Raw genomic sequence first — 27,464 nt, 5'->3', positions numbered from 1 at the left:
TGGTCATCCAGTCATATTTTAAATTAGCAAATTTACTTTAATTTCAGGTAGTCTTTTTCTCTGTGTGTGTCTTTGGGGAGTTTTCTCTCATAGAAAAGCCCAAAGCAGTGCCCATCTGGGCAGTGGAGGGAAAATTAGTCGGTTCACTTTACCAAAGACATTTTGATCTGTAGCAAAAAGAATAAAAGCCATTGTCCAAATGTCCAAAACTGCAGCTTGGTATTTATATTTTTTTGCAAATCAAATCCAGAGCAACCTATTGCCTTCCTAGATCAATCTTGAAATAGTTTGTGTAAGTTAATCACAGTGTGGCAGAAAATGAACACTGTACTTCATCCTGAACACACAGCAAAACACTACAGTATCTATAGGCATCCTGGGTTAACATGGGCTATAGATGCCATCTTTAGGTATTTCTTTAAGATTGAGTTTGCCACAGTTGATGGGGAGATGAATGAAGCTTAATGCAAAGTAATCCTCCAGGAAAACCTGTTTAAAGCTGCATACTATTTAAGAGTCAACTTAACCATACAGCCGGAGTTTAATGGAGTCATTTTGATCAAAGGATATTCATTTAATAAAATACCCCCGACAAAACCTACATCTGCAAAAACTGAAATCTTAAGATAAAATGTCTCAAGTTGATTTGAACTTAAGTGCTTTAAATTGCCCTGTTGCTGAAAATGTGCTATATAAATAAAATTACCTTGCCTTTTTCCTTTTTTTTCATAAGATATTTTTTCTTAGTACAAGTTGTTTCTATTAGAAAATTCTTATTTTAAGTGTTTTTCCCCTTAAATATCTCAATAAGATCTTAAAGCTGGATACTGAGACATTTTTACTTGTTACAAGTAAATGTATTCTTGAAACTAGAATATTAGTACTTACAAAGCAGTGTAACATTTTTAAAGTAAAAATTTCTTATTTCAAGAAAAAGAGACTTCATGACTTCAATCTCTAATAAAACAGAAAATTTAAATTTTTAATGACGCAATGTAAAACAAAACAATTTTACATTTGGCAGAGTAGTGTGAATTGACATTTGATATTAATATAATTAACATGTCACACTTAAAACAATTTTCAGAAACAGAAATTGTTTAGCATTTTGGGTTCATACATGTTTCCCTGGCACCTCCACAGTCATCACAAGACTGTCTTGTGATGACTGTGGACTGTAATACACTGGATTATTTTTCATTTTTGTACAGTTCAATAATATCTCCAAGATAACATTTTATAAAAAAGATTTTGCTCTTGCTGCTGAATGTATAATACGGGGTAAAATTCCACCAGTTTTTCTGCATCCACTAATTCGGCAGAAAGACTTTTAGATCTTTCTACCGTTTTTAGAAAGACCTACAAGTTGCTGTGTGCAAAGTGTGGGAATTTGACTTGATATGCCATAATATGTATGGCATATCATAGTGTAAAATCAACTATATATATATATATATATATATATATATATATATATATATATATATATATATATATATATATTTTTTTTTTTTTTTTTTTTTTTTTTTATAAGTCCAAATTCTGGCAAATTACCTTCTGCAATTATCAAAGACTTCTGGGCGATTTATTTACTGCCATTTATCATAACCCACTTCACAGATACAGCAAGGTGTAATTCATAACCAAGCAAGTCTCAGTTTTCCTCGTAAATACAGTAGATCTTTAACTTCAGATAGAGGTCCCATCTCCCTTTCACTTAAAAAGATTGGGTGAACCGAAGGGTCAACATTTTGACAGTTTTCATATATTTGGTTTTGATTTATCAGAGACTTGCAAATATTTAAAAAAAAATTACTTTGAAGCCCATTGTTTAAAAAAAAAAAAAAAGATGTTTAAACTCAAACTGCATGCACATATGTCTATCCAATTGGACCTAATGATTCAATCTGTGATGGCAAATGTATCGGATAATGCTGTTTAGGCGTAATATTGTGTTCTGGGAAAAGCACTCGCCAAATAATTTTCAATAAGTGACTTCAATCTAGAAACAAATGTGATGGGAAGAACAGGTGCAAACACTAAATGCACAATCTCCATGAACTCATTTATCAGTTGCACATGTGAGCATTTTTAGAAAGACCTAAAAGTTGCAGTTTAGATGCTTTTCATCCGTTCTGACTAAAGTTGCAGAATTTTACTGTGAAAAATCAGTTAAAAAAAAATCTAAACTGGTAGGTGACTCTAATACTTCCAGCTTTAATTGCCATGAAATGCTACTCTACAAATCAATGTGACAATGGTGATGACCTTGCATGTTGATTTACCCATCAATGTGATTGAGTAGACCTTCTAACAGCTGTGGTTAGTGTTAATATTGCAAAGCAGATTAGCAAACAACTGTAGCTGTTCCAACTATTTGTTTTTTCTGTTCATTCTGTAATTTTATTGTATATTAAGGGATGAAGTAACACGATACTCCCGAGTGTATGCCAGATTTTTTTTTTTTCATCCACTCATAATTGTTCAAGTAGCTGTGGCTTAAATGTAGAAATGTTGAGTTGCATCTATGTTCTATCCTAAAAATATTCTTTCAGTTTAACAAACTAGAGTTAGTGAATGAAATGTATCATGCGAAATAATATCCTTGGCAGTAAGTTCCAGGATGGTGTTCAACTTGCTTTGCAAACTTTTCTCCGCTGCCCAAGTGATGAAATGTGAAGAATCAAATTACATCTTTGTGATTTGCATTTTAACCAGATCCACAGAATGATCCATTTATTGATGTAAACTCAGATCAAATATGAACAATAACACTAAACCAGACAACAATTAGACATATTTCATGGTAAAAAAAAAAAAAAAAAATCAAGCAAAAAGGGTGCATGAAAAACAAACTTCCATCAACAGCATTACCCATCACATTAAACATAGATGTTTTTTGGAGTTTTTAAATGTCCTTTTAAGAATTATGCTTCATGATCCAAGGACAGCAATCAGTCTCCTTCGCAGTCTGAGGAGTCCAGGGAGAGGAAGATGTCTGCTTTGCACTTCAGAGATCCCTTGGTTTCCTGGAAGAGTTCACAGCTCTGCAGGTTTGGCGTAATGTCTTTAATGCAAAGAGGCTGTTTGGAGAGAATGGAGACAGATAATTAGAGAATCAGGATTAAAGTATCTAAAACCAAGACTAGTTTTGTGCACTTGAATGAAGATGAGTTTCAAGCTGCTTTTACGCAGCAACAAATATTCTGCAACATATACTGTGTGCATTCATGCAAAGCTTGTAATATTCTATCCATATTTTTTTTAAATTATTATAGATTTATTTTCTACAATATTGTAGAATTTTTTTCGTAATGCTGATGTGAAAAATATCGGGGTACAGAATGCAAGCCCATAACGGTTCGCTTTTGTTTTCTCATTAAAGTTTAAGTTTTTGCAGCGAAAAGCCATTAAGCAAGAAGTAAATAATTAATACATAGAAAACGGAAAGAAGAGTGCTGCCAAATTTCTGTACTCTTATGTTTAGTCGTCTGCTAAATAATGAAGAAAAACAAACAAAAAAAATACACTGAAAAGTTGACTGAGCAAATGGATTCCCACTAACCATCGTCTTTAAAACAGAGTTATGAGAGAGTAACTGAGATAAGACGCTGCTGGTGGCAGACTCTCCGCTCTCTGACGGGGATTCCTCCCTCCTCGCGTACGATGACGACCTCCGGATCCCGGACAGCAAGCCGGACGCTCTGCCCACCGAGTAGTAGTTCGGTCCGGCCACCTGCTTGTACCAAGCCTCCGACGGGCTGCAGGCGACGAGAAGGCAAAACGCTACGATAGGAAACATAAGTTTAGAAGTCATCTCCATGTCGAGAGCGGAGGTCTGAGCTGCTCCTTATCTCACTTCGGCTGCTGGCTCTTCTTTCTGAGACCACTCACTGACCAAGATCCTTTTATAGATCTCCAGATGATCATCCCGGTGATCATCCCGTCGTCACGAGAGAGAGAGAGAAGGAAGAGAGCGAGAAATACATTTCCTGTGGCACTAAAATCAAAAACTTTGATTTCTCACTTTGTGTTTTGCCTTTTAGGTTTGGTTTTATTTTGCTTAGTTTTCCCTAAAAAAAACAATTGTTTCTATTACATTGTGTTTACTCTGCATTAAATGGGAGTCGCGTATGTCGTTAAGGTGCAAAACTATAGGGACTATAAGAGATTGCATTAGTAATCTGTAATTATACTGTTTCTGGATCCCAAATAAGCAACCATCTGTCAGGGTGAAGAAAGGAAATTAAGAAATTAAACTTAAGTTAATGAGTATCTCATATATATTCTGTGTTGCAAGGATTCATCTCTTCCCCTCATTTTTGACAGGAGTTGTAGTTGACAGAACAGAAAACTGTTGGGTAAAATTTGCCAACACTCACAGTAAAAGAACGTCTTTATTACGAGCCTCAACTAACAAGTCCATTTGTCAAAGTTCATTAGAAGAGAACAACTTTTATCTGTGATTGTTATAAAGCTGAGAAATCATGAAATCATGCTCGACATAACAGAAAATGAAAGTAAATTTCATTGTGTTGCGGCATCAAATAAAAGGTATCTTCTTCTTTTGTGGAAGTCACTGAAGCAACAGTATGTTGCCCTAAGATACATTCAAAAGTGGAGCATGTGGAACTTAATAAAAATATATCTCGGGCAGAAGGGATAATATATAAACATGGTGGAGAGATGAGTTGGAGAAGGTTCTGCTATTAATTCAAAGCCAAACGTATTATTTTGCCGGTCTGTAAATACTGATGTTTTAAACATTAAAAACATTGTTTGTGATCATTAAAACACAGTGGCGAATATCTCACAAGGTTTTAATAATCATATGAATCCCTATTGTTTCTAAATTATTTAAGAGTGAAGAATTCTTGTGGTCTGTTTTTTTTACTCAGAAATGACCAGAAAACTCCTTTATGAACAAATAAAGTGGTAGCCCATCATCATCAGCTGAGATAAACACTATGTTGGCGCGCTGTGTGATCGCGTTGCACAAAACCTATTAAACCATCATGGCTCCAACCCTGCACTTACTGTTAACCACAACATAAGAACATCAGGTTGCAGTGCACGAAGCGTGGCTCCCTGCATCGAGATCTTGTACATCTCAGATTGACATGCAAAGAGCCGAAACAGGCTTTGCGTAAGTGACCTGATTTTTATAGGCTGAGAAGTGCAGCTTTGACCTAAGACCCTGTTTTTTTTTTCATGACAGGAAGCTGCACATTGAGGTGACAGACAGAAAAGCACGCAAAAGAAAAAAAAAAAGAGACTACCTGTTCTTCCACTCTGTCAGATGTTAAAACTTCTGTTAAAATTAAAAGACCTGAAAGATTTAACTTGACTCGGCCCGAAAATGTTGGCTGAAAGCAGACAATTGATGTGGACCCTGTTGCTTCTATTTGCAGGAGGTAAATGCAAAGGACGTTTGAAATATTTCTCAGCTATGGTATGTTGCAACATGTAGACATTTTTTTTTCCTTTTCCAGACGTTTTCTCCAGCAAGTGCTTCGTGGATTACCCCCAGCAAACCATCTGTGCTGTCAGAGGCTCGCCTGTTGTCTTCTTTTGTATCTTTAATATTATTGAAAAGCAAGAAGTAAAAAGGTTCATGTGGGCTTATGTGAAGCCTTCTAAAGGTCGTTTTCTTTTAACTTACCCTGGGAATGTATCTGAAAGATTTGAGTACACCGGAGACAAAGTGCATAACTGCTCTTTGAAAATACACGAAGTGAGCCACTATGATGCTGGGAAATATTTTTTCAGATACAATGCCAACAAAGGATGCCCCGCTAAACGTCTAGTATTGAAAGTTATTGGTAAGTCATTTGTCATTTGATTTAAAATCGTACTGTTTGCATCAAATAAGTGGAAAATTTAAAAGAAAATCAAATCCAAATTTTCATAGATCTGAATATTTCGGTGCAAAAAGAAGCGATAAAGGAAGGAGATTCAGTAAATCTCACCTGCAAAAACCACTGCGACGGTGAAGAAGGTTCTTATGGGTACAGCTGGTTTAAAGACGGAGAAGCCATAAATGAAGGACCGGTACTTCATTTGACAAACGTGTCCTCTAAACATTCAGGGAACTACACTTGCTCCCTAAAATCGACAAACGGAACGACTTCAGGAGTCGCTCATGTCGATGTTGAATGTGAGTATCGGCCTCAACAGAAAGGCTTTGATGTGTACAGAGTCACCCGTTTGATCCCTCTGAGTGATGCTGACATTTCTTGACATTTCAAGGGTTTTTTTTTTTTTTTTTGAAAATCAGCTTGAAAGGGAGCTTTAAGAAAAGTATACAACTTTAGTAGTATGTTTTATTTGTGCTTTTGATATATTTTATTTTTTCAGTTATTTTTTTTCCCTCAAAGAAATTATTTCGTTTTCCTAGAAGAAATTATTTTTAAAATGCTGTCTCCACCAAGAATTTGTTTGTTCCCAGCAGTGACTGTAGTTTGTGTTGTATAAGTGGATGTTGAAGGCAAGACTGCAAATATTTCATGCAGCAGTAATCTGCAACTTTGTTGTGATAAATCATCTCCCCTGACACTCATTTGCACAATATGCCCCCCTCTGCCCCTGAAAATAAAAAAACTAAACTGTAAACTCTTTCCTTTATTTTCAGATGGACCCAAGAACACATCTGTGCTTGTCAGATCATCATCTGAGACGGGTGCAGACGGCAGCATTGTCCTGATCTGCTGCAGCGATGCGCACCCGCCTGTAGAAAATTACAGCTGGTTCAAAATAGCAGACGGTTGGATCCAGAAAGTTGGACATCGGGCTGAGTTGCTTCCTGTTGATGGCGGTCAGTATTCATGCAGCGTCTCCAACAAACATGGAAGTCAAAACTCCACAGTTTTCACTTTGAAGAAGAAGAGTCGTAAGTATTTCGCTAAAGCCGTCGCCTTCTATGAACTAGTTTTTGGAAAATGCATTAAGAAGCTCATTAGGTTTTGTTTTCTTGCACTTTTATATAACTTTTTTAAGCATCCCAGACAAACTATAATGTTGTCGTCGTTTTTTTTTACAGCTTATTGGACATTTATGAGAGACATGCTTGTCATTATCAGTGTCAGTGTTGTGCTGCTTCTAGTCGTGACATCTGTTATTGCTGTTTGCAGGTGAGGTGTCTGTTCTTGTGTGGCATTGGTTTTAAACATCTCTATTAAAGGCAGATACATTCTTTAGTGTTAGCGACCTTACTCTGTGCACAGAGCACGCACAAAGCAGCTGTTTACACGTTACTCATCCTTGTAGGATGCGCTTTTTATTTTTGAGTAAAGTATTACACGGAACAAACTGGAGAACCTTGCGCTTATTTTCTGAGCTTAAATTACAGACAAACGTATCATTCAAAGCTATAGAATCTGATGTTTCTATAAATATTAAAAACTGAATGCAGAAAACTGAATGAACACAATCGTTTTTTTTTTCATCAATATCAATTTGTAATATTTTCTCTTTATTTTAATTGAAAAACAATCACTCTAAATTATTTTTTTTTTTTTGCTCTTTTTCAGGCTCACCAAAAACAAAATAAGGGCAGAGACAGAACATCTGGAAGAAATGCAGGTCATCTTGTTTTGTTTCCTTGATTTAAACCGCAGACAGCATTGTTCTGTCGACTGTTATCTGAAGCCAAATCAAGTAAACATCTCAAACTCTGAGTCATCACAGATAAAATGCGGGAAAATAACCTTTTGAATGGCTAGGGTTAAAAACTTTGACTTCTAATATTTACTTAAACATTTCTGTTTCCTTTATTTATCTACTAATATGTGTTTGCATTTTTGTATTCAGAGGACAGATGGTGCGAATCGACTTAGGACTGAAGACAGTCACCAGTCACAAGCTGTCAACGATCTTAAGGTTGAAGAAGCTACAACAGAAATAATATATGCAACTATTGAATTTCAAAAGGGAAGAAAGAGAGCCATGTGAGACATTCTGACATTTTTAAACCCGTTTGTTATAATCAGTGAAGAGAATAGATGGTACAAGTGCTGATATACATTTTAACTTTCAGGAAACGGGAGGATTATGAAAATGAAACTGTTATTTACAGCACAGTTCGCAGGTAAAGTCCAGCAAATGTGTTTTATATATATATATATATATATATATATATATAATCTTTTGATTTCAACAGATTTGTTAAAAACATTTTATTTCTTTTTTTTTTTTTAGGCACTAGCTTTTGAGCCACTGAAATAGGACATTCTCTTGATGTGAATCCTCACAGCACAGTCTGAGTAAGAGCAAAACCTTCTGCCTGGGGGATCTTTCTGGTTGGTGGATGTCTCCTTAGATGATGAAAAGAAGTACAGCAACTCACCTTTAGTCTGTCTGCCAGAAAGTATCGCTCTTGATGATAACTGAAAAATAAAACTCCAATCAGATTTACTGAGAAATTGCTGATGCCCAAAAGTACCATTGTTTGTCGACATTTGCATATTTATTGGTATGTGACTACAGAACAAGTTGTTTTCAATGACTAACAGTGAGTTACTTCTCTCCATCTCTTTTATGTGAGGAATCTTTCAGAGTATGATTCTTGTGAGACACTAGAATTTTCTTAGAAATGTTCTCAAAGACATACAAAAAGCATCTCAGAAAAGTTTGGAGTGTTTCCTTCCCACAATCCCACACACCTTATGCCTGTCTAGAAAACCTGACAGGACTGTTCGGTTTTTACTTCTAAACCTAAGAAATGCATTATTTTAAATAACTGTTGAATTTTACCTGTAAATTCTAAAGAAAGATCTGAAAGTCTGTCTGCGCAAAAGTGACTCATCCACCGCAATAGAACGCCAGCGCCTCACCACCTGCTACCACTTCCTGTGTTGTTTACTGGCCATTTTTTCAACAACTGCTTTTGTGGCCTGCTACTTAAATCTGTGGTTCTTTCAGATGTGAAGTTGAAGCCGCACATGACCACTATGACCGTATAACCACTCCTACATGCTTTCACTGGGTTGGAGGTTTGTTTGTCTCTTGTCTCATGAAAGGATCCAGATAGTGTTTGAAAATGGATTCGCTTTTCCAGATTTTGATTTGGACATTTTTCTGAAGTAAAATTGTGAATTTCTTCATTCTTGCTTGGTTGTTAAATGAAACCACTTTCTCTCACATGGGCATCAACATCTGGAATAAAACATTTGAACTCTGCACTCAATCTAAACCTTTCTGACTTCTGTTAATCAAAAGAGACAGAGTCTTCTCACAATGGTAGCATTAACCCATTTCACTCAAGTCCATCTTAAGGCAAAGCACATTTGATTAGACTTAGATAAATATTTAGGATCATGACGTCCTAACATTAATATGTAATTTTGATGCTTTAAGGTTTTGTAAAAACCAAAAACAATAAAAGTAGACTTGAAGTGGATGCCTTAGTTTGCCTCCTTTCTTGCATTTTGCTCTTCAGGGAATTTAGAAATGCTGTCGTCATAACTACGTCTATCTCAACACTTCTCACTCTCTGGGGATGTTGTTGCCCTCATAGGGCATACTCTGTCAATGACATTCTTTGAGAAAAAAAAGGCTATTTGTATAGCTCTCCAACAAAACTATGAACTATGAAGATTGTTTCATCTACATCATTAAAAAACCATGAGTAAAGCTGAGGTTATGGAAATCAGCAAAAGATTCCAGATTCTTTCATGTGCTGGATCTGTTGCTCAAAAAGGTGTGACAGTGACTCAAAGATCAAACGTACACATAAAGATAATTATAACCTATACCGAGTCTTGTTTGTGATTACTGTGTAGCCAGAACTCGTCTACATCAGCCAGTACAGCAAAACCTCAAACGCACAAAGAAAGTCTTGTGTGACTCTCAGGTCATCGAAGCATCTGTTAACTCCAAGAGAAAGATAGACGTGTGAGATATTTTATTTAGCTGCAAACCATTTTTTCATAGAGCCATTGATGCAGAGTCGCTCATCGACTGCGTCACCTGCAGGCTAGAGCAAGACGGACTCCCGTGTGAATGATAGATGTGTGATATACAGTGAAGTTTGCAGGTAAAGTTCAACAAGCATAGGTTAAACATTAATAACCAAGTGCTTAAGGCAGCCTTGGTGCAAACATGTCTTTTTTTTTTCTTTTTCAAAACATCACCATTAAACCCCCCGCACATCGCAGACATCAAGCAACGTCATTTTGAGTTATAGATGTACAGAGAAAGCTTTGATGGCGTCTGTTCTTTAATACGCATGAAAGAGAAATGAAAAATACAATACTAGGCAACTCTTGTCTGATTTCTCTAAAATAATGAAGTACCTAGCTTACACAACATGTGTTTGTCTTTGAAAGTTATTTCCCAACTTGCATTTAAGTTGTAGTCACAGAAATCACACTTCTGAAAATTTTCACGTGCCGTCATGTCACGCCCACAAACTTTAAATGCAGATACTCGATTTAATCACAAGAGGCAGAACAAAGAACAGCGGGAAGACATCCACATTTTAAACACAAAACCATTGACTAGATGTGAAATGATTTCAGCCTTAGCTTGCATTGGAACCCTCTTTTTCATCTTATTCTTGATGTTACTGTCTCTTTAAAACTGTGAAAGCGTCCTCATAAAATGACCCAACATTAATTATCAATCTAGTTTTTAAAACAGGACGAGAACAGAAAAGCCCGAGTGAGTTTCTATTTCCTCACAAACAGCATCTCCTTTGCTTTTCGTTTAACTTTAAACTTTAGTAAAGCGTTTAGAATATCACCATGCTTTGGTCTCACATTGCTCTTTGCATTGAAGGAACCGTATGTAACTGCTGTATTCTTCAGGATGAAAGACACGTCTCGTAATCTTAAACCCTGACAGCCCGAGTGAACCTTTAGCTCTGAGTGCAATCCATGTTACCATGGCATTATGTTTGAACAAAAACCTGAAAATGTGAAAGTGGAGTGATCCTGCTGAAACACCAATCTATGGTGATAACCCATGTGACTCTTATACATGACTGAAGAAGTCACCTGTGAAATCCTTTGGCCGAGATGTCACTTTGTTCCACACACACTCAGATTCTGTCCCACGCTGCCCTCTGCTGAACATCTAGGAGCACAGCATGGCCTTTTGATCAATTCTGAGTGTCCTGATTTGTGGAAAGCCTGAACAAACAGCGAATGAGTGTCACATGAGCGCTATAAGGAGAACTGACTCATAACAACAAAGGTCATCCTGGAGGCATTTCAAAGCTTAAGCTTTAAGTGTTTATTAAATTGTTAATCGGGTGATGCAGACTTATTTAAAAGAACATTTAAAAGAACATTTAGTGTGAGATTGATCTGCTTGTTTTGCTTAAGTGTGCAGGTTGTTGCAGTACCAGTTATTTTTTGTGATATTAAATTATCTAATGCTGTTTTTAGCTTTGGCACAGCCTGGATGTAGCTTCAAAGTGCCAAACAAATCAGTTCTTTCTATCTTGAGGGCATGCTGTCTCTAACTAGCCAGTTTATCCAGTGCTGTTACTAGGCAACTAAACATTCCTCTGAGATTTTAGGTTATGTTCCCTTTGGAAGTTTTGTGTTTTATTTAACAGTATTTTAAAAGTCAGATTTGATCACTTTTGTTTCACTTCCAGTTCTACAGTTCTACTTATAAGTGTTGGGTTGTTTTTCAAAAGAGAAAGTGAAAGTTAGCAATGAAGACTCTTCCCTTACATTGCCAAGCTATAATTAACTTTTGACAGCACAGAAACATTTGCAGGAATCACTTTTAAGCTATCTCGAAGTAATATAAATATGTCCAATGTATGAAAAGAAAAAGTTCTACTGCAACAGTGTGTGAAATCAACTGTAAAACAGGTTGATGGTTAAATCATGCTTCGGTTGTTGTTCTTTTCAAGAAAATTACATTATATTTCAATAAAATTAACAATAGCCCTGATTAGACTAAGCCAAAAGCATTGCTTACATATAAAAAAGCAAGACTGATTAATATAAAAAGAATGATGAACTGGCATGAACAGGATAATGAACTGGCATCTCCAAAGCCCAGATGTCATCAATAATGAAGCAATGTGGAATATTCTTGACTAATTAAACACTAATGAAGAGTTTTAGGATGTCATTTAGAAGCTAGGAGAATTTTTTTCTGAAGTCTTTCTGACTAAAGATGTTTCAAAGAAACTTCTTCCCATAAGTTATAAAATGAATATCTGGTTATACCAAATATTTAATTTTAAACTTGTTACAGTTAAACAAAATGTATAGTATTTATACACTGATGATACTAAGACCACCTGCATTGGCTCACTGACCCAGACTGAGATGTTCAGTTTATCGACAACAGAAAACCACCAACCTGGACTGGAAATGCTGGTCTTTTCGTCAATATTTATTTTTTTCCCTCCACTTTCTGTTGCTCTTGTCCATTTGAAAAGGGTTTAACAGAAATAACTTTCATTAACTGATTAGTTGGGATTCCAGAAATGTGTTATCTTAGTTTTGGTGCATTATTCTTACATTGTACTGCATGTATTTTAGCCAACAAGGATACACATGGAGGGACAGCAGTTATGAAAGTAGGATGTTTGGGGAACATTTTTGCCCAGAGGGGGTCACTGTTTTATAATCAGTGATTTGTTTTATTACACAGCTCTTGAAATCTTGTTATATAAAAATAATTTTAAACACCCATGTACTTCAAATAAAAAACGGAGGTGAAATTACTAATTTTTTTTTTTTCATTTATATCTTCACATAAAGTTGGGATCGGAACTCGCACGTTTATGATTCATAATAAAAGTAAACTTTGAAGGTTTACGCCCATTTAGGATGAAACGAAACTTTAGGAGAGACGGAAACGTGCTTGAGCGAAAAGACGTCTCAACCCAGAGCAGCCAGCAGTGAGTCATAGTATATGCAGCAGAGATGGTGTGTAGACTTTACTGAACTGGACCGCAGAGAGAAGATTGAGGACCCACTCGGTTCTGGTGAGCGCTGAAATGTTTGTTTTTGCTACAAGCCACCCGGCATGCTGTAACGCTAGTATCCTAATCCTATTAGCTGGAGAGACTGTAAGAGCTCGTTGTGACAAGACACAGCTGAGTAAGTGGAGGATTACTGGGCTAAAACAGTGTTGTGGTTCGGCGTACACCTAAATTTATAGCCGTCATGAGTTAGTTTCTGTTTGACAGAAGGGAGACGAAGCTAAAGTTAGCAAGTGTTAACTACTGGGCTAGGTAGCTCACTAGCTGCTCATAGCGGTGGTGGTATTTTTCTGATGCAACTTATGGCTTTTAGTGAGGATGCCTGATGGGACTTGTTATTTCAATTATCATGGTAGCTGTAAAAGTAATTGCTAAGCTATCGTTCACGTTTTTGTGTAGTCAAAATAACAAGGAAGTTATTCGCTGATATGTGATTGGCCGACATATATAGCCAAAGATCGTTTGTTATGAGATGATGCTGCACGTTACAGTTAAAACAATCTAACTGTGTTGCCTACAGTTAGATTCGTTCAGAACTGGAGGTTTTCAGCTGAAACAAAACTAAACGGCAACAATTACCATCTTAATAATGATTCACATTAATGTGAAATAAATCATTATCACAAATATTTACTAATAAGGTTGACCCAGATTTGACTTGAAATAATAAAGAATAAAATACAGCTAAATAAATTGTGTTATTTATTTTAAACCCTGCATTAAATGTGAGCCCAGTAGGTTTAATAATGTGATTCTTTACTGTTGCTGTGCCTCACATGACTAATATCTGCAGGGTGGAGAAAGGAAAATGAAACCCATCAGAAAGTGTGCTAATCTAGGAGTACCAAGTGAGGTCTGTTGAACTTCAACCAATTAGCTGTATTTTTTTCTTTATCTTAAATATCGTTTTTTATTTAGGATAGAAACCTTAAGCTTTTCTTACTTCACCTCTCCCCTCATTTTTTTGCGGAGGTCAGTGTATCAACACATGGTAGTTGGCAGGACAGACGGCTGCTGTGTAACAGCTCCGAGTGACATTTTTATTGTGATACACAACAAAGGACTTGCAGGTCAGTTTGTTGCGTAAATGTTGGTCAGAGATCAGGAGGTGAACTACTTTTCTGTGTGTAAATCTGAGCACTCTATCGTGATACCGTGTTTGATACAACAGAAAGTGAAAGGATACTGCCTTATATTGGGGAATCAAATACAAGATACTTAATGTCTTTTGTATTAGTCACAGAAGCCTGACGATGAAGTGTCCAAGTTGTGGCTATGATATTGTGGATAAGAAATCCAAGTTTTGCAGTGAGTGTGGCCACAAGCTTCCTGCCACAACATCAAACACAGAAGGTAAGTGGACAAGTTTAGAGATTCAGTTTATTCTCATGTATTAACTAATCCATTTTGAAAAAAATATGTTTTTATGCTCATATGTTTAAAAATTAAACAAATCTGTATTTTAAAGAACTATAAAAAAAAACTTAAAATTACTTTATCATTTGTAGTAGTAGTGCCATCTCATGTGTTTTCATTTTATTGTTTTTGTGACTTCAAGTGAAATTACAAGGTTTGGTCAAATGAAAGATTAGGCTTTTTGGAAACGACCACCAGTGGTGGATTTGTTGTGAAACAAAAAACATGTTAGAAAGCACCTCATGCCCATTGTTAAACATGGTGGAGGATCTGTGATGCAGTGGACCTTTTTCTCTTTCAAAACTGACCCACAGCATCACTAAAACTCCTGCCAGAGCACATTTGCAATAAAAAATCTGGTCAACCTCTGTTCGATGATATCAGGTTATAATTTGATGTGGAATATTATGGGTTTGGAATAGATATTGAAGTATGGTTTTATTTCATTTTTAGTACCAAGAATAAAAAAAAAATAACCTAATCAACTTACTAAGAAGTTTAGATCAATTGTTTATTTTGACTAATTACAAGACATTGCAGTTATAAGCACAAGTATGAAAAAACTGTTTTAGAAATTAAAGTTGTTTTCAAGTATCTGTTTTTAAAATTAGATTTTTATTCTTGGCTTTATTTCTCTGTTGTAGACACAGAAAATCAGCCTAAGTCCTTGATTGCAAACTCTGAAAGCAAAATGGAGGAATCAAACTCTCAGAGAAATGTCCATCATGCAGAGAGCATGGACTCCAATAAATCTTCCAAACGACCAAATGATGAACAACTCAACCCAAAGAAAAAGGTGAGAGTAAGTAACCTGAACTGTTTTACTCTTCTTATTGATAAGATTATCCTAAATATTGGCACCAAGAACTGTTCCTGTGGACATAGAGCTCATAGTTATTCATAACATAAACAAGGTTTCTATGGAATATGAAAAAAGTATTGCGATGAAAATAGAGTATACAATAAGGTTTATTATTTATTTCCAGACTCCGTAAGTCAGTCAGCGGTTTTAGCAGCTTCAACTGCTGAAGCCTGACTGCTGTACAAATATCTACCATAAATATATGATGTTTACAATGAAATGCAGTTATGTATTTACATTTTTAGGAAAATGTATAAAAGTGACTCAGAATCTGTAAATTTGAGTCATAAGAACAGAATTTTGAATTGAAAATGTAAAAAAACCTTTGAGAAATTGTGTGATGTCTGAATCAAGGCCAGTATTAATCCTTTGTATGTCCAGAAGGTGATTTATTTGTTAAAACATATATATTTTCTTTTTGTCCTTTTTATAGAAGAAAAAAAGAAAGAAAAACAAAAAGAAGAAAGGTGACAACATGCCTTCAGACCAAGATCAGAGCCAGTCTGACCCATCACTCGTATCTTTGGAAGACAGTCAGGGAAAGATGACACAAGAAAGAGGAGACTCCAGTGACAGTGAAAGCTCAGATGCCAATATGGAGGAAACGACAGACTCACTCCAAGATAATCTTCCCTCACACCAAGATGATTCCCCCTCACACCAACAGCAGCCTACGTCATTACCAAACCCCTCTAAAAGTACACTGATTGAAGAACCTGTATCTACAGCTGAGGAGACTTCAAGTCAGTCTGAAGAAACCAAAGCTAAGGAGACTGATGCCAATAAGTCAGTTCAGGATCAAACACCTGAGAAAGGAGCAGGCGATGCTTCAGCTTCAGCTCAAGCTTCAGCCTCAACAAACAAGCAGGTCCCCCAGTTAGTTTCACCTGAGGGGGCAAAGCCTGCTGATCCTAAAGAGCAAATGACTGTCCCGAAAAATTCAAAAAACAAGAATGAATCTGTTACCGTAGAATCTAGACAGGACAAGAATGCTAATTCAAATCCAAATGCAAAGCAGGCAGAAGAAACGCATCGGAAGGCTAAAGGTCAAGGTGATCAGAAACCGAAAGGAAAAAGTCAGCAGGACCAGAAGCAGAAATCAGCGCCATTAAAGGTAGTGTTGGTTAATGTTTGTTGTACAAAATTGTTCATGAAAAAGACCTGTGTAAGGTGTGTATAAATAGCATTTATAGCATTTATACTTAACATTGCAGGCTGATAACTCAGGCTCCAGTGTGGATCCGGGAAATAAAATGGAGACTGAGAACAGGCAGGATGAAGTTTCAGGCGATGGAAAGCAACAAAATCAAGACAATAAGAAAAGCACAAAAGCCAACACTTCAGCAGCACCACTGCCTAAAGCGTAAGACGCATGTAACTTTAAAAAACTACTTTTATTTTTGAAGAATTATGTTCACTAAACCAATTTTCTTCTCTTTGTTTTCTAGGCAAATTCAAAACAAAAACGTTGTCACACGAGACAGTCTCACAATTTACTTCCATGCAGTTCTTTCAAAGGATTTTAAATTTAATCCTGATGAAGATCGAATCTTTATCAGAGCTGGGAAACCTATTGGAAATAGCTGGAATGAAGATATGGCTGAGCTGGAAGTAACCAGGTAGGAAAGTGCCAAAAACCCAATTTAATCTTCGGTTTTAACTCTTTGCTAAGCTATGTTAAATGTTGACACAAAACTGTTTCACCTTTTGATTTTAGGAGGTTTTTACTGTTTGAATGGCTTATATTTAAGAGTGAAAAGCTTTTCTATAAAAAATATTTCCGTAAAAATGGTGAGGTAAGACTTGGCTAGGAAAAAAGACACCTTGAAGAAGCATTATTTAAAAATAATTTCAAATCTGGCTCTGGTTGCAAACAATAAAGAAATAACAAATAATTAGAGATATTTCAATATTGCATGAAATTTAAGAGAAATATATTGTTTTTGGTTCTTCCACAAACATCCAAAGTTGAACTTCATCCTCGTCTCACTGATGTTACAACATGTGCCCTATAATTTGTTCTCCTCTGCAGGGATCTTGGAGAGCATGGTTTTCTTGTTGAAGGACGCCTCACAACGAGCAAAGACAAAACTGTGTCCGAGTCCATAGCATACAAATATGTTGTCTATAAGAATAAAAAGGGTATTTATGAGTTTGAGTACATTTACAAACTGGACTCTACACATCACCATACCAACAGATGCTTGTTTGTGAACAAACACCTCATCACTGATGATGGTAAATAAATGTAAAAAACATCTTCTCTCAGTCAAGCTGTGCAGTAATTTTAGCTAGTATTGAGCAGTTTAACCTATATTAAGCTGTGATTGTTTAGCAAACACTAGTATTTGTTTTGTATTTTCTGGTTAAGGGGACTGGCATCAGTATGATGACATCATCTGCGCTGAGCCTTCAAAGGGCATGTTCCCCCGCCTCAAGGAACTCAAGGAAAAGTTTTGGCCTGATCAACGTAAAGATCTGATTCAAGGAAGAGAAATTGCTGCAAATGTGATGTTGGAGTCCATATTTGATCTTCTAAAGAGCTGGAGTGATACCAACGTAAAAAGTTTTCAAATTCAGCTAAATCAGTTTTTCCAGGTTTATGCAAATCCTTTTGTTTTTGAGGAAAAGCAAAAGAAATGGTACTCCTTACAATTTGGGGAAGACGATGTAAGTTCAGAAATTGTATGTTTGTAATCTAGATCCTCATTTTTGGCCAATTTAACTCACTCTTTTTTTAATGCAATATTATAGGTGAGGAAAATCCTGAAAGAGTTCATGCTGACACACGTGATCCCTCAGCTCCAGGATAAGGGGTCTACATCTCCTGGGGTCTACATCCCAGACCCCATGAGAGCAGCTGTGGTCATGCTTCACGTGTGGAGACGGTACAAAATCAAACTTGAAAATCCTGAGCTCCTCCGCCTCTGTTCTGCACTGTGTTTGCCTGAACTAGAGAAGGACAAATTTCTTCAGTACTGGGCAAATTTTTCTCAAGCTGTTTCAGTATTCAAAAAGTAGGTACCCAAAATATCTTTTAATTTTAATTACCAAACATGAATTTTAGTAAAGAAGATGATTAAGACCTATGTTTGGAAGCAATGATGGAGAATAAATGCTCAGGCATTTTATATGCAAAACATACAATCCCACAGATTATTAACCAATTTTTAAATGTTGTTTGTAGTTTGACAGAAATGCTGGTGGATCTCATCAAAACAGTCAAAAGAGCTACAATGCCTCGATGGATTATGGTACTGCCACTCCTTCATCTGCTGAGAGGCACCATAAAGCCCTTTGAAGGAAAAACCTCTGGAAACAGAAACTATAGTTTTTCCTGGGCAGGTTTGGAAGACATTGACATTAACAACCAAACGTACTTTTACAGTCAAGAGAGGAAGTAAGACCCATCAGTCTTTAGCTGTCTGCACATTATTTTTAAGTTTTCATTTTCAAATATACTAAGGTTACTGACCACCTTTTTGATTGTTTCTTTTTCAGAGCACTTATAAATGTGATGAAGAACAACAGTCACTTGATGAAGGTGGATCCACTTTTAGTTCGGTCCTGCTTGTACCTGATGCCTCTTGAGGGACAGCTGGAATGTAGCGCCAACATTAATCCTGAGCTTCTGGACATACTTCAAGTTTTTACCAATAAGGTTCCTGATGAAATTACAGCCATCAACTTTCAAGTGAGTGGAAATCTGGACAACAATAGTGGTAAATGTAGATTAAACCCTGCATGGTCATTCATCATATTTCTGAAGCCACCAGATTTTACACATATCTCAATATTGCGTTATTCCCAATCAATTTTGTAGCTGCAACATAGACATATGAGCCTCTAACTGCATGAAAATGTGTTACCTTCTTGAACGTTAGTCAATAGTTATTGGTGACTGTCAATTAATTATATTTCTGGTTTTCTGTTATGCTTTTCTAGAATGTCACTGAAATTCTTGCCCACATCCAACAGCACCTTGTTGAGGAAAAATACAGGTAGTGACATCAATATATGACACTATTAAATAAAATCTTGTGTGTTTGTGAAGCCTGGAAATTGTATTCATTTATGACCACTAGCTAAGGATTCAAGCAATGATCTTTACGTTAAGTAACCAGAACCAGTTCCTTTTTACATTAAGGACAATTGTCAACATTAGATGAGTGCGAGTTGTTAGAGATGGGTGTGTAGTCACAATAAAACTGATAAGTTAAGGGTTGCAATCTAGGGAAAAAGAATACAAAAGTTATTTAAATTTGTGAAATTCGAATCTTTAACGGCAGTTAAACTTAAAAGCATCAATTATGTTTATGTGTATAACTCAGAATAATTACTTTATGTACATGCTGTTGCTTAAAGAACACTAAACCTGGCTGTTATAGCATGGGCCAATGCTCAGCTAATGACATAAGATATATTACAAAATATTCACGTCCAATGTGAGTTCATAAGGCAAAGAGTTTGTCCATTTCAGAGGAGTCAACTTAGTATGAGATCTGGCTGGTTTGTTTCTGGCAAATTTGAAATTACTAATGGGAATGCTTTATTACTCTTCGATCTTTTTCCCTAAAACTGTTCCACCAAATTACCATACAGTAGTGAGCCATGAAGTACTTGATTTAGGAAAAGAAAACAAAACCAATCAGTGAATGCAAGCTGGTGAAAATCTCACTTTTTTGCACAAATAAATTTTTATTCATTTTGCTCAGATAGAAAAAAAAATAAGCCTCTACTGCAGTTAACGCCAGCCATAGCGAGTGAGTTTGTCATATTTGGATAGAGGAGCTATGGATTTGATTTAATAAAGCCATTCATGAATGTCAGTGGACAATTGGTACAGATTATTTTGGCTGTGCTTAATATTTTCTTTTAAAAAACATGGTAAAGAACTCACCCCGGACTGTAAAGGTATTAAGAACCATTATATGTCTGAGTATCACCGAACTCATCTATTCATTTTCTTCATCATAGCGGCTTCACACAGGTTTACAGGAAGGAATGTCTGACAACTGCAATGAGATTGTTAGAGAAGCTCTGCAAAGGAGTCAAACCAGGAACTTCTACCCAAAACTTTCCTGAGATCCCTGTGGCAGCGACACATCTTCTTGCTTCAGTTTTAGACTTCTTTTTGTCTAACAAGGAACAGGTAAGAAACACTGTTCATATATGTGATATTTTAGTTTGCCTTACATTAATTTGCACAAATTAAAATGTAAATATTATTTAGGAATCTGAGGATGCAGATCGCGAACAGCAAAATGCAAAAGACTTGGTAACATGTAAGGGGATGGAAATCATGAGAAACTGGATGAATCGGTCATTCAAAGAACGTTTACTAAAGAGGGGACTAACATTCTCTTACTCAGCAAAAACAACAGAACTGGAGGTGAGTTTTTTTTTAATCTATTTAGCTGAATACTAAATATTGACAAAACATGCATCTTATAGATTTTTTTAATTCTTGCATTTCAGATGTGGAACAACATTATCTCCATTAACTTTGAAGATAAAAAATGTACAAAAGAATGGAGGCAAACATTTATTATGGACTTTGAGGGCAAGTTCAAACAGGTAGGTGATACATTGGAGAGTTAAGATTATTTTCAGTCAGAGATAACGGTGATTTAATTAATTTATGGAATTTTTTTGTTTTAGGAAACTGCACTTGATCAAATTGAATTCTACTGTACAAACATAGAGGAGTTTAGTGCTTCCTATCCACATGTTGCTGCCAGCATTGAGAAGTGTGCTCTTGAAGCCGTCACATCTTTGTGCCAGGTATCAGACTTTTAATTTTATTGCTTTGCTTCACTAGCTTTTGGCAGTATTGGCTATTTGGAATGTATCCAATGGGCAAAATGGTTGCGTTTCTTAAGCATATTATAAGCACCTTGAAAAGAAAGGAAAAATTAACAAAAATAGACTGCACATTTTAATTTTTTCCATTGATTAGCTGAATGATTGTCTTCTCATTGAATGCAGACCAGATCTGAAGGAAAACTGTTTGAGAGGTTTAAGATAAACTGGAAGTTTGGGAATCTCATCTCTGCAATCATCCAAAAGTCCTGGCCCAGGGATGGTCAAGGAAAATATCAGGAGAAGGAAGAAGTGGTCCTTCAGCACCTCCTCTCCTGGACGGCAGCTAAAGACATTTTTCATCTATATGGTATTTTTTCACTTTAAACAAGAACCTATAAAACAATATGGTCTGAAAAAAGCATTCTTTTGTTTGGAGAGGCACACAAAACTGAGTAACCCCTTGTTTAAAAAAACAAACCACAAACTGGAGATAATTAACACGTGATTTGGCTGGTTCCTTTTTTTAATAAAAAAAAACATTACTTTTAAATTCTATATGTACAGGTGCAGACAAGAAGCTGATTGAGAAGCTCTCTGAAGATGCCAAAGACCGATTGGCCATAGCCATATCAGCCTTCACAGCCATAATCAACCAGCTGATACATGGAGACATTAAGATCAGTCTGCTCAATGTCATTCTGGAGAGGAAAGACGCCTTCTTAGAACTGCTGAAGATCGGTAAGAAATTCTTTCAAAAATAAAAACTGAAATTGAAACGATTGACTAAAAAAAACAAAAAAGAAACTGTTGATATTTTTGTATTGTTATGTTTTTAAAAGACTGCCTCACTGAGAAAGAACAACACAGGGATCTTTCCAAAATGAAAAGGTTTTTGCAACACAGAGCAGAAGAAGTTAAGGCTGTGTACCACGAAAAGGAGCTTGTGGATGTCATATTAACAATGTGCCACAAACTTGAAGAACATATGCCAGGTCTGAAGCTTACATAAAGAAGTTTAGTTAACTTTAATTTGTTGTTGCAAAGTTAACAGGTGGTTATTTAATTTCTTTTATTAGTTGATGTTTCTGACCTGGAGGACAAAACACAAGTCAACATTGAGACGATGCCCTTGAACTATTTCATGGAAGCTCATCATTTTGACCAACTGGCTACCACAATGTCTGGCATTGTTACCTTCTTCAGCCTGGACGAGGAAATAAGAGACATGGCAACATTCCTGTACACATTCAATGAAAGTATTGTCTTACAAATGTGTTGGGAAAAATTTGCCAAAGAAATGGCCAGGGACGAAATGGAAGATGCGGATGGGGAGATATCCGACTTCAGTGCCACACCAGAAATGATATACGGTCAGATCTACTTGCCTTGCAGGGATGAATACAAAGACATCTACACTCGCTTAAAAGATGGAAGCATAAGACTTGAAGAAGTCGACCGGCTTTTCAAAGCCTACAAGGACAAGTATGAAGATCTCACTCAGGAGCTTGACATCATGTGTAAACAGGAGACATCTGCAAACAAGCAGTGGATTCATAACAGGGTTCAACAGGTCCAGCAGTATCACGAGCTGCATCTCGCTGTGGCCTCTGCTCAAGTTATTATGATGGTCAAAGGCACACTTGGTCTTCAAGGGGACTTCCAGGTCTTGGAAACGCTGACGGATGTTGTAAGTAGTCATGCTTAAATATGTTAATGTATGTGAATAATCAGTGTCATGAATCATCTCATAATCAGTCAAAAAAAAAAAAACTATTGAGAGTTTGTCTGAAGGATTTCACCTATTGAATGACTTTAATCACACTTAAAAAAAGAAAAATGATTTGAAAGAGGGTGAAAGAAGAGACGAATTCAAAGTTTTCAAACATCTATTACATTTTATTTTCCCTATTACCATGACAGGTCCGTGTCACCAACACCAGAAAATAACTTGATATTCTAGGGCAAGAAAGTTTCTGCTTTATATGTCAAATGGAAGTGATAGTGAGCTTCCTCTCCAACAGTAGTTCTGCTTTTCTCAGAAACTTTATGGACCATGATTAGTTTTAGTTCTGTGTGTTGACTGGGCAGTTCCTCACTTTTGAACAATCGATTAGTTGGGAACCCAGAAATAAAATTGCTAAAGAAAGTTTTATATATATATATATATATATATATTTTTTTTTTACATATTGATAAGCATTCAGACAAACCTAAAATGAAATCACTTCGGGGTCATAACATTCAGTGACATCTAGAATGTTAAATATTCAAGATGTCTTGAGTATAAGAGGTTGATTATACTAAATCTTAGTGTAAGATTTACTATAATCAAGGACATTTAGTTAAAGGTATGTGAAAAGTCAGATGGGGTGTGTTTATGAATATTACACATTCATAGAGTGTATTCTTAATAACTCAATTCCCATTTCTCTTCAGATTCGTGAAGACTTTAAGAGAGAACCGCTAAATAGGATTGACAACGACTTGATGCAGGCAAAGATGGTGCTGGTTGACATCACAGAGCCTCGCAGGTTGTGTTTACAGGAACTAGGACTCAGACGACACTTTGTAAGATGGGTAAAGGATGCCCTAGAGGGTGTGTATACTTCTGTTCTCATGTAATACGTTTATGTAAGTGGTATGTTGGGAAAACTATTTGAAAATGTCCATTTAAATTGTAATTTTAGATATAAATGAGTTGAAGGTGTTTGTCGACTTGGCTTCCATCTCTGCTGGAGAGAATGACATGGATGTGGATCGTGTAGCTTGTTTCCATGACGCCGTCCTTGGTTACTCTTCTGTGCTTTATGAGCTTAAGCCAGACTCTGGTTTCCGTGCCTTCAAAGATGTGCTCAACAAGCTCTGGAGGGCTTTGGAGAATGACAACAACTTGCCAAAAAAACTGGTGAGAGGAGACATTATAAAAAATAAATAAGACTTTAATTAAGATTATTTCCAAGTATTCATATGAATGTTAATATTTGGGGAATAGGATATTTTATGATATCTTTTTTTGTTCTTTTTTTTTATATTTTAGCGTGACAGTGCACGTCACTTGGAGTGGTTAAAAACTGTGAAGGACAGCCATGGGTCAGTGGAGCTATCCTCTCTCTCCTTGGCCTCAGCCATTAACAACAAAGGCATCTACCTAATCAGTGCACGGGATGTGAAAAAGGTAAAAACACTTCAGTAAGATAGATTGGTCTGTTTGTTTATGCACTAAAGACGTCATTTTTTAAGAAAATACTGTTGAAACCCGATATTTACTTACACCAAATAAAAATACACATGCACATTTCTCACTGTCTGAAGTTAAACTTGATCAAACCTCTCTTGTTTTATGTCAGTTAGAATGACCAAAATTATTTCTATTTCCTAAATACCAGAAAACGTAGTGAGAGCACCAACCTGCTTCACGAGCAGTATGGATGGATGGTTGGACATTTTCATCATGTCTATGCTTGCATATAATTGTTTGAACAGATGTTTGTAGCACCTTCAAGCATCAGTATATTGTTCCCACTGATAAACTACACTGGTGCTGCTCCACAGTGCTTCTCCTGATATCTTTGCTAATTTCTTTGGAGTTTCCCTTTTGTGTCAAAGAAGAAAACAGCATATTTCATGTGTATCCTTAAAATACATGCAGAGGTGTGCCTCCAGTTTAACTCAAGTGTGTCAGTTATCCTGTCAAAGTTTGTGGGAGGAAGCCCAAAAGGTTTTACCTATGTCAGACAGTTTAAAAGACTATCATTCCTGATACTGGCCAAATATATGTAAACTGTTGAATTTGAGGAAAATTATACAAATATCTCTATAAATGTTCTTGCTAAGTTTTTGGCATTTAGGAAATAGAAATAATTTGAGTAATTTTAACTGACATAAAACAGGAGAGGTTTGGTCAGGTTTAACCCAAGACGGTGAGAATAGATGTGTATGTGTCTTTTTATTTGGCATATATAAATATCTGGTTCAACCTGCAAAATCATGGATACAAGCTTATGTTTGTTTGTTTTTTTTATCTAGTTGAGTCTTGAAACAGCCCTGAAGTTGCAGATTCCAGAGGAGCATGATGAAGGTCGGCAGATGCGCTGCTACTCTCTTGAAGACCTGAGGGAGCTACAAAACAAACTCATGCTCATGTCTGGAAAAGGGGACCAAGGGCAGAATGAAGTTGAACGTTTTGTAGAGGTAAAATGAAATAATTAGAAAGACCATTTAGTCACGTTTGTATAAGCATTATTTCATTTTAAATTGATTCAACTCATGACAACAAGTTTGAAATGTTATCAAAATTACAAATGGATTATTTTTGGGGTTGAGAAGATTGATCTTTTCACAGTTTATTTGTCTCATACCGTCACGACAAGGTGATAGTTTTAAGACATATGCAAAAAACATATTTTTCATAAAAGTTACATACCACAGCTTTATGAGCTAGTGCTATGTACTATATGTTAAGCAATATTGATTATTCATTTAATCGGGGATTGTATAGAAAATCCTAAATGTTTTTAAAACTCATTCATTGGGGTATTTTCTGCCTCGCACTCTTTCTGTGTTACAGGTTTTTGCCAGTGTTCAAAGACTGACAGAGGCCTTCATTGCTCTTTACACCGCTGGAAATCCTCTGTTCAGACACTGGGAAGTGCAGATTAATTGCTCTTTAAGTTATGCTGAACCCAGCATTTTGATGGACTTTAATTTGGTCAGGGCTCTTAGTGTCATTGTGGAGGGCAGCCCAGAGGAGCAGCTTCCTGAGCTCTGCAGGAAAATGGAGAAATGTCTGGAATACTGGATGAACTTTGTACACAAACAGAGATCCCAACAGTATTTCTTAAACTACTACACTGCCGAGCAGATTGTCTATCTCTGTGGCAAGCTGACACAACAAAATGTAAACAAGGTTGAGGACCAGGTCCTTATGATGCTTTCCTTTATCAAGCCAAATTGCACATCCACAGATCTGAGGCATGTGTGGCATGAGCTCCAGTATGAAATCATTACTAAACCCCAGGATCAAAATGAGGACATTGAGTTTCAGACTTTTGTTGTGGTGTCAACAAGTGACCTGGAAGAGTTTACAAGTGAACTGGATCCTTTGCAAAGTCTTGTGGAAAAAGCAAAGGGTCTGCAGGCATTTGATCACATATGGAATGCCTACATGAAAGACATGAAGAATTTTCTGCCAGACATTCTTGATATAAGAACTCTTGGCCTACTGTTGGAACTACTGGCCAACAAAGATGATGAAGATGAAGAAGACGACAGTGACGAAGACATTTCTGATGACAACAGTGGAAAGTTCATAAACAGGCAACTGCCCAGAGGTTTGGTCAATGGAAAGCCAAATCTCATTGTTTGTCCACACGATGATGCCTTGGCATCCTGCATCTCAATTTACATGAGCAGCAAAGACGAAGCTCTTCCAACCTATGATGAAGTCCTACTGTGCAACCCCTCTACCCCATATGAAGAAGTGGAGCTGTTCCTCAGACGCTGCCTTGGCAATGGCTACAGGGGACAAAAGATATACTCTTTGGTATATGGAGATCTCCTGAGTTACGATGTGAGCTCTAAAGTTGAGAACTTTTTCCAGCAGATGAAAATGCAGAGCAGGAAAGACTACAGGCTTGTTATTATTTGTAGCTCAGAGAGAGAGCATGCCTATCTTCCATCTGCCTTCAGCCAGTACAGGTTGCACATGATTCCCCAAGAGCCTTTAGCAAGGATCCAGCAGTACCTGCAACAACACTACACTGTCCCAGACGACCAGTGCAGCGCTGCAGCAGCTTTCAAAGATAGACTGTGCGTTGGTGTTGTTTCATCTCAAAGGGCTGGTGTTGGTGAGTATATGAAAGATTTCTACTTGATGTCTTACACTAATAGAAAATTAAAAAATCTAATTGTTTATAGCTCTGAATGTATCTTTTTTAAATTGCAGGTAAATCTTTGTACATCAGGAGGATGTATGAAAAACTTAAACACTCTACTAAAAAGCAGTCAATGTTGAAATGTATTTGCTTGATTGAACCTAAAGTTGATGAGACTGTCATCCTTCAGTCTTTACTTGACACTCCCAAAAGGAAAGAACTCATTATCTTCCATTTTGATGTCACATCATCGGTAAATATTACGTTATTTAATACTGAGTCATTGAAATAATTAATTTTACAGATTGTATCTTATTGTACAATGTGTCTGTTTTGCTCCTGAAAAGGTCCAGAAAGGACTTCCAGAATTCCTATTCAAATTGTTGATCCTGCGCTATTTGATGGACTCTGAGGGGAAAATGTGGCGGTGCAATGACAAGCAGATGTATGTCATTGAGATTTTAGAGCCCACTGTCAAGTCAACAGGAAATGCCACTCGGGAGGTAAGACTTTTTCAGTATTTTTCAGTCTTTGTATAAATTTGTCTATCTTACCT

General features: G+C 36.5%; 3 protein-coding genes across 5 annotated transcripts in view; 2 read left to right on the top strand and 1 right to left on the bottom strand.

Moving 5' to 3' along the window:
• Positions 1-2,695: 2,695 nt before the first annotated feature.
• On the bottom strand, positions 2,696-4,454 carry LOC106920061 (neuropeptide B-like). Its single transcript, XM_014990858.2, has 2 exons — positions 3,566-4,454; positions 2,696-3,083 (listed from the first exon to the last, which is right to left on the bottom strand). Exons 1-2 carry the CDS (start codon positions 3,821-3,823, stop codon positions 2,955-2,957), a joined length of 387 nt encoding a protein of 128 aa, XP_014846344.1. The 5' UTR covers positions 3,824-4,454; the 3' UTR covers positions 2,696-2,954.
• A 770-nt stretch (positions 4,455-5,224) lies between these two features.
• On the top strand, positions 5,225-9,397 carry LOC106920096 (B-cell receptor CD22-like). Its single transcript, XM_014990913.2, has 9 exons — positions 5,225-5,414; positions 5,493-5,822; positions 5,912-6,157; positions 6,632-6,889; positions 7,040-7,130; positions 7,530-7,581; positions 7,810-7,946; positions 8,036-8,086; positions 8,197-9,397. The coding sequence occupies exons 1-9, from the start codon at positions 5,360-5,362 to the stop codon at positions 8,201-8,203; spliced, it is 1,227 nt and encodes a 408-aa protein (XP_014846399.2). The 5' UTR covers positions 5,225-5,359; the 3' UTR covers positions 8,204-9,397.
• A 3,372-nt stretch (positions 9,398-12,769) lies between these two features.
• The window catches only part of rnf213a (ring finger protein 213a), a 34,076-nt gene continuing 19,381 nt past the window's right edge, over positions 12,770-27,464 (top strand). Inside the window, exons 1-27 of one of the 3 annotated variants that reach the window (XM_014990910.2) lie at positions 12,770-12,955; positions 14,196-14,305; positions 15,013-15,170; positions 15,664-16,344; positions 16,445-16,593; positions 16,679-16,849; positions 17,263-17,468; positions 17,602-17,900; positions 17,985-18,247; positions 18,418-18,630; positions 18,732-18,924; positions 19,176-19,231; positions 20,208-20,382; positions 20,464-20,622; positions 20,709-20,807; positions 20,892-21,014; positions 21,219-21,402; positions 21,600-21,773; positions 21,875-22,027; positions 22,112-22,722; positions 23,472-23,631; positions 23,723-23,940; positions 24,073-24,210; positions 25,062-25,226; positions 25,603-26,881; positions 26,980-27,161; positions 27,256-27,411. In XM_014990910.2, the coding sequence (XP_014846396.2) occupies positions 14,206-14,305; positions 15,013-15,170; positions 15,664-16,344; positions 16,445-16,593; positions 16,679-16,849; positions 17,263-17,468; positions 17,602-17,900; positions 17,985-18,247; positions 18,418-18,630; positions 18,732-18,924; positions 19,176-19,231; positions 20,208-20,382; positions 20,464-20,622; positions 20,709-20,807; positions 20,892-21,014; positions 21,219-21,402; positions 21,600-21,773; positions 21,875-22,027; positions 22,112-22,722; positions 23,472-23,631; positions 23,723-23,940; positions 24,073-24,210; positions 25,062-25,226; positions 25,603-26,881; positions 26,980-27,161; positions 27,256-27,411 (6,465 nt within the window). In that variant the 5' untranslated portion in view covers positions 12,770-12,955; positions 14,196-14,205. Of the gene's footprint in view, positions 12,956-14,189; positions 14,306-15,012; positions 15,171-15,663; positions 16,345-16,444; positions 16,594-16,678; positions 16,850-17,262; positions 17,469-17,601; positions 17,901-17,984; positions 18,248-18,417; positions 18,631-18,731; positions 18,925-19,175; positions 19,232-20,207; positions 20,383-20,463; positions 20,623-20,708; positions 20,808-20,891; positions 21,015-21,218; positions 21,403-21,599; positions 21,774-21,874; positions 22,028-22,111; positions 22,723-23,471; positions 23,632-23,722; positions 23,941-24,072; positions 24,211-25,061; positions 25,227-25,602; positions 26,882-26,979; positions 27,162-27,255; positions 27,412-27,464 lie in introns of all 3 variants that reach the window. The other 2 variants (XM_014990911.2, XM_014990909.2) reach the window with 2 other exon arrangements.

The sequence above is a fragment of the Poecilia mexicana genome, unplaced genomic scaffold, assembly GCF_051168715.1.
Source record: "Poecilia mexicana isolate PSO_F unplaced genomic scaffold, ASM5116871v1 scaffold_8, whole genome shotgun sequence".
NCBI lineage: Eukaryota > Metazoa > Chordata > Actinopteri > Cyprinodontiformes > Poeciliidae > Poecilia > Poecilia mexicana.
Note: the sequence above shows the minus strand (reverse complement) of the source record. Positions and strands in the feature narration are given on the sequence as shown.

Excerpts from the sequence above, each read along its gene's own strand:
- LOC106920061 (XM_014990858.2), bottom strand. The coding sequence starts at position 3,823 with ATGGAGATGACTTCTAAACTTATGTTTCCTATCGTAGCGTTTTGCCTT. Across the intron at positions 3,084-3,565 it reads ACTCTGTTTTAAAGACGATG|CCTCTTTGCATTAAAGACAT; the intron begins GTTAGTGGGAAT and ends CTCTCCAAACAG.
- LOC106920096 (XM_014990913.2), top strand. The coding sequence starts at position 5,360 with ATGTTGGCTGAAAGCAGACAATTGATGTGGACCCTGTTGCTTCTATTT. Across the intron at positions 6,890-7,039 it reads CACTTTGAAGAAGAAGAGTC|CTTATTGGACATTTATGAGA; the intron begins GTAAGTATTTCG and ends TTTTTTTTACAG. Across the intron at positions 7,582-7,809 it reads AACATCTGGAAGAAATGCAG|AGGACAGATGGTGCGAATCG; the intron begins GTCATCTTGTTT and ends TTTTGTATTCAG.